Source organism: Cryptosporidium muris, genomic scaffold (assembly GCF_000006515.1).
Source record: "Cryptosporidium muris RN66 scf_1106632353999 genomic scaffold, whole genome shotgun sequence".
In the NCBI taxonomy this organism is placed as follows: domain Eukaryota; phylum Apicomplexa; class Conoidasida; order Eucoccidiorida; family Cryptosporidiidae; genus Cryptosporidium; species Cryptosporidium muris.
This window is the reverse complement of record NW_002196571.1, coordinates 1,069,895-1,076,370: the sequence shown is the minus strand read 5'-3', so window position 1 is coordinate 1,076,370 and position 6,476 is coordinate 1,069,895. Positions and strand designations below refer to the sequence as shown.

General features: G+C 31.1%; 3 protein-coding genes across 3 annotated transcripts in view, besides 2 other annotated features; 2 read left to right on the top strand and 1 right to left on the bottom strand.

Annotated features, from left to right (window-relative positions):
- CMU_027120 (uncharacterized protein) overlaps positions 1–2,508 on the top strand; it is a gene marked incomplete at both ends in the record, with an annotated part of 2,643 nt that extends 135 nt beyond the window's left edge. The window contains one exon of the mRNA XM_002140016.1: positions 1–2,508. This exon is cut by the window's left edge and continues 135 nt beyond it. Within this exon, the coding sequence (XP_002140052.1) occupies positions 1–2,508 (2,508 nt within the window).
- Positions 2,400–2,421: a sequence feature (AT_rich).
- A 258-nt stretch (positions 2,509–2,766) lies between the features above and the next one.
- Positions 2,767–2,792: a sequence feature (AT_rich).
- Positions 2,793–2,861: 69 nt separating this feature from the next.
- CMU_027110 (transmembrane amino acid transporter protein, putative) lies at positions 2,862–5,165 on the top strand (the record flags this gene model as incomplete). Its single annotated transcript, XM_002140015.1, has 1 exon — positions 2,862–5,165. The coding sequence occupies one exon, from the start codon at positions 2,862–2,864 to the stop codon at positions 5,163–5,165; it is 2,304 nt and encodes a 767-aa protein (XP_002140051.1).
- A 418-nt stretch (positions 5,166–5,583) lies between these two features.
- On the bottom strand, positions 5,584–6,396 carry CMU_027100 (uncharacterized protein; the record flags this gene model as incomplete). Its single annotated transcript, XM_002140014.1, has 1 exon — positions 5,584–6,396. One exon carries the CDS (start codon positions 6,394–6,396, stop codon positions 5,584–5,586), a length of 813 nt encoding a protein of 270 aa, XP_002140050.1.
- Between the last annotated feature and the right edge of the window lie 80 nt (positions 6,397–6,476).

Below are 6,476 nucleotides of genomic sequence, written 5' to 3'. Positions count from 1 at the left end.
AAGTCTATAGAAGTTAGTAATGACCAAAAAAATTATATAGAGAAAGCAATAGACTATGAAGATTCTATACAAAGTGAAGAACTACAAGAACCGACAATGAAAGATTTCATTGAAGAAGACTATAACAAGGCTATAATAAAAAGATCTCCAAAGAAAGTCAAACTTTCACATATAAAACCTAAACAATTAACAGAAAGACCAGAAACAGAAAAGATACCTACTGATGAATTTACTTTTATGGTCAGACCTAACGAAAGAATGTTAGGAATTGAGCAATTTGTAACTCCTGAAATTGAAAAATTAAACAAAATTTACTACAGCATAAGTGCTGGGTCTATACTAGTTGAAGGAGAAGGATCAATTAAAAACTTAAAGACACCTAATTTTGGTCACTTTTCGCTCCCCGGATTCATAAAAGATGAAATTTTTAATAAAGAGTACTACCTTTCAACAGTTCCATTTATTCGTTATACACCTTTATTTATAGAGGTTAGAGGATCTGCATATAATGCAGCCCTACATGGAATTTATCAAAGAGATGACTCACTTATTCTTTCTAATACTGACCAACGTTATCCATGGTATGCTGATCCTATTCGTAGACCAGTATATAAGCGTATATCATCAAACCCTACTTTATATATATTTTTTCTGACCTATCCACTTGAAAGATGGTGTATAGGAGACACATGGCCAATCTCAAATCCAAAATCATCAACAGGAAAGATATATGCAGAAATATTAGGAAGACCATACTCACCAGCTTTTTCACGAGGATGGTATGTACAACCTAGAAAGTATGCTGCACATGACATAGTTCCCTATATAGATTTAGATCCAAGTTCACCATTAAGAAATCCCTTACCAGTAAAAATCCCTCCAGGTCTAGAATCAAAAAGAGTCGTTATTTTTGACAAAGATCTCATTGTTGATGAAGCCAGACCATTCACATTCTTACCCCCTAAATCACCATTACTACAAAGTTTACCTTTAGTGCAATCTCCAGATGATGTCAAACTATTTCCTGGTTGTCCAAATATGCACATGAGTAGGTTTAGTGGAATTACAAAATACAATACGCCTACATGTATACCACCAACCAGAGGAATTTTAGATATAGTGCTTAATGGAGCAAATGGATACTTTAACAATGCACTATACTCTTGGGAAGGATACTTTAAAAATAGACCTTACTTTGTACAGAGAGGCCCACTAAGAGACGAATCTGGGGCAATACTACAAAGCTCAATAGTTGAATATCCCGGGGATACATTATACTTATGGTCATTAGTAGAAGAATCAAAAAAAACAACTTGGTATTTATCTAGACAACTTGGAAACACACACTCTAGTCAGGTAGGGGCAATCTGGCAACGACCTGAATCATCAAGAGTTACTTCACCTGTAGATTGGCCAGCAGAAAGGGGACTAGAACTTGAACCAGATGGTTGGACTTTTCCAAGACCCCCATTTAAAAAAAAGTACTTATATAATACTCCAAAAGGGAAATATTCAAATGAAAAAACTTTCATCAGAGTGCAAGGTCTTAAAGAAAAAAACGTGAAAATGGTTATAAGTGGTGCACCAGAAGATATCAACGGAGATTATTATCACCTAGGAGATTATTTAGGATTTCCATTTTTTAGACAACGCCGTAATAAAAAAAGAAATCATCCAGGTTATGTGCTCTATAGAGGAACTGTCATTTCAAAATCTAAAGACCTTTGGGTCATAGGCACAACTCTTGGTAGTATTCATGGGATAAAGGCCTATGCGATTGACTATCCTAAAGAAACTATTGAATCTAACTTAAAATCAAGATCCGGATTTACCTATTATGGTGGAACAAGATGGCCGCATCAGTTACCACTCGGTACATGGCGTACATGGATGCCTGTAGATAATTCGATAAAAATCAATATTTACAGTAAAGAGTTAAAAGGTCGCAATGCCGAAAATGTTGCTAAAGAAGTGCCTTTTCAATGGAAGACCTTTGAGTCATTATTTGTGAACTTAGAATATATTAAACCAGATGAATTGTTTAAACATCATGTAACACCTGTAATTGGAAACCCATTCAATAAGAAACCTAAAAAGTTACCTCTTGGATATACTGAACCAAGTATTATGGACTTAAGTACTACTCATCTAAATGAACACTCCACAAAAAGAGAAAGTATAGAGCATCAACCAATTAAAAATGAAAAATATGAAATTCAGAATACTCAAAACAAACAAATAAATATGACTTTATCCAGTAATATTGAAAACCTCCAAAAGAAAAGTGTTAGTATTTCTTCACTTAATAATCTAAATTACGATATGAAGTGGGTCTGGATTGGGATATCTATACTAGCACTATTAATTATCCTAATTCCAATATACCATTGTATTCGTAGATATAATTTAAAAAATAATAAACATGACTATAAAAATCCTGTAAATCAAGATATAATTTTAGGAAGACCTGAGAAACTTCCACACCCCAACAAACAATATATTATATAGATAAAATAATACTACATTAAAGATATCAACCTCTCTCAAAAACTTATACTTTAGGAATTAATAAAAAAAATATCCTTAAAATAGTATTACGAGTAATAGTTTTTTATTTGTAGTAACGAGTCTTACCTTAATAGAGTTAGTATCACTCTTAAACATCAAACTGCAGCGGGATTTAGAATTCGTTTCACTCTCCAAGATTCACAATATAAAGCCTTGCAATACTCAATAACTAAACTTTACCCACTAGGACACAAATAGATTATAAAATATTTTAATATATATAAGGGGTATTTAGATGAATTAGTGCTTGAGTTCTTAAATATTTCACATTGAACTCAGGATCTACAGAGCAGATGAACTCCACATACAATAACCATGAAATACTTGATAGATTTAACACACAAACTTTCTTACAAGTAACTAAATGGAATACTGGTCCATGTGATTATAGAACAATTGAGTATCAAGGCTCATTGCAACCACTAATTAATAAAGAATTAGAATCTCAATTAACTAAGACAGGAAATACCAAAAGTATATTAAGCTCAAGAAGTAAAACAAGTAATTGCTTAAGTGATATAATATGCAAAATTGGTCTAAATTCAAGAAATAGAAATAACCAAGTAAAAGATACATCCTCATATATCTCTGGGAATACTGACCATTATATACCATTACCAAATCACCCTGCTCAGTACAGTAGACTTCCATCAGATTACCATTCCACTCCATATGAAAGAGGTCTAAAATATGGCGAAATTAATGCTCAAAAGACAATTACGCAATTTGGTTCCTTTGTATACATAGTTAATTCAATTATTGGAGCAGGTTTAGTTGCAGTTCCTAGTGTGACTGTTAATAGCGGAATTCTATTATCAGTATTAACAAATTTCATTTTAGCTACAGTCTCATCAATATGCACTTTAATGCTTTTACGTACAATGACAATGATTACAAACAACAATAACTTCCAAAGACGGTATGAATATATTGCAACAATAAAATTATTCTCCCATACAAATATTGGAATATTAACTGAAATCTCATTTCATATTACGTTGCAAGCTCTTAACTTCCTTTCGATTGTGCTAACTTCAGAAGCCTTAGATCGATTTATTACTGCTTTATTTAAAAGGACAATCGCTTTTCAAATAATGCCAAATTTTGGCTTAAGTCTATTAGATGATAGTGTATTGGATTCCTTATATAGAAGAGATGGCTCAAATGTTGTACTTGCAGTAACTCTTGGGTATATAATAAACGCAGCTGTCTGTATTCCAATGAGTTTATTAAATCTTGAGGAGAATATGGGAATCCAGTATGCTTCATTTTATATTATTCTACTAACCATTATTCAAATTTTAGGCACTGGTATTTATAGAATTTACATGACCCTAATTGGAGATATAAAGTGGATTGAAATTATGGCAAAAGAGATGTCAATACCCACAATACCAACACCTTTTGGACTAAAAAAGTATGGACAACTATTTTCAACTTTTATTGCAGCATATAGCTATGTTATGCTAATGCCATCTTGGGCAAATGAAATGAAACCAAATGTAGAAGTTGAGTATGTTATTTGGAGTTCAAATATATTTTGCGCTATTTTGTATGCTATTTTTGGTTATATTATTGGTTTTGCATATCCAAATTGCAATACATCAAATAATGTTTTTGAAATATTGTTAAATCTACCTTCAACAAGTACCCTAACCAAAGCTTGCATCAATATTTTCAATATATCTACTATAACCCCAGGAATAATGGTCAACTGTATAACAACTCGCTACAACTTATTGAATGGAAACTATTGCTCTGCATACTGGGCCAAATTCTGGGGTGTTTTTGCACCCTTTGCTATTTCCTGGCTATTTTCTAGCGATTACTATTTTTCAGGAGTTCTTATTTGGTGTTCTCTTGTATTTTCACTCATCTGCAACTTTATTGCACCAGCTTTAGTTTATATTCTTGCTTGTTCTACATCAGAAAAATCTAGTGTTAATCCAACTAGAGCAAATACGATCATTCGACAATATGATTTTAACAAGAATCAAAACAAAACTAATTTTATGATTCATCAGCTTTTAAACAAGACTATTTCCACTTTAAAGAGATGGGTTATAGTGAAAAACCATAAAGAGATGCAGGTTTTTGAACCATTTAATATGAAAATATCACATCTAAAATCTTGTGATTTAAAATCTGAAAATAACTATAGAAATGAAAATTTGTTGACTACGCTACTAAATATACAAGCTAAAAACTGTAATTCCATCAAACCAATATGTCCAAGTTGGTATGGTAGCGGATTTTCACAAATGGATGGAGAGATATGGGATCCTCATGCAAGTAGTGCTCATACCTCAATATCCAGTGAAAATATAAACGATAGAAAAGTAAGTAGATTATATGAAGCAACTCAAAAATATAATTTAAACTATAATAGCAGTCAGTATATATCTGAACAAAATACATTAACAGATATTCCAGTAAGAATCTCTGTATTTCCATCTGCTCTTGAGAAGTACAATATCGAAATAACTTACATTATACTTTTTTTCATGATATTGCTATGCATTTCCACAGGATTTCTCAATATAATTGAATTTTTTTGGAATACAGTGTACGATATAAAAAGCTCCAAAAACGCCTAGCTAATATTTATTTCAATATTACACCCTAACAATTTTATTAAAACTACAAACTACATAAAGGTCAAAATCAATTATTTTGTTTTGATTAGTGTTATTTTCATAAAATATACAATTTTTTGTTTAATAATGTGTATTCTATTAACTTTAATAATATAAATAAGAATTTGAAAATCTATACTAGCATCCAAAATTAGTCAGCTATCTAGTACTTTTAGACTGATTATTCTAATTTGTCGAATTGATTTCTCTTGAGATTAAACTTTTGTCAGCCTTGATTGTCATTAGTTATCGTAATATAATATATTGTCAAACTATATTAACGATGGATAGCTAGTGCTTACTTCCAAGTTTTTCTTATATCCTAATGCCTTATTTCCAATTTAAGCCTTATATATTTGCTGAATTTCTACATATTCGGTCACTCACTGCCATTAATACCCGTAACAACTTCATTTGAAAAGATATCTTCACTGTTTTGATTATATTCAAGACTTGGTATTTTGTCAGTTTGACTATATTCACTATTTGATAATGTATCAGCTTCACTATATTCATTACTTAATAATGTATCAACTTTATTATATCCAATATTTGATATGTTATCATTTTCATTATATTCAATATCTGGCATTTTATTAATTCCACTATATTTAATATCCTTACTATGTTCAGTTGGTACTGCACTACCATCACTTAAATCTTGCTTATCAATACCAAGGCTTTGAAGATTTTTTTGACTAGGATGTCTTTTATCGGACTTTTTCTTGTTAAATCTTTTAAAAACCCCTAACAAAACTTTTTTGTTAGCTTTTTTTTCTAACTTTTTACTCAAAGATTTTTGTTTATTATTCTTAAATGCCTTCCTAGCCCTTGCTCTAGTACTTTTTCTCTGTCTCCATCGTCTTAAACCTGAAAAAATTGGACGATACCTTCTCCTAAGAATAACTTTAACATGTTTTCCAGAGGGATCTATATATTCATCTATTGTTAATTCTTTTTTAAATTTATTGCAAAATTTACATCTCCTTTTTACTATTTCAGTTGAACCACTAGGTCTCTCAGGAATTTCTCCTGGCTTCAAACGAATAATTGGCTTGCTATCTATATCTCCATTTTGTGAATTATCTATATCCATTGAGAGCTCAGAAGAGTAACACGGTACTACAGTATAATTGACTAGCAGAAGTACAAAGCTAAGCCATTGTAAAATAAACAAATTACTTCGGTTCATATATCCAAACTTTTAGAGTACCCATTAAACTTTAAATATCCAAAAAATCTTATATAATACTAAAACTTGAATATATTTGA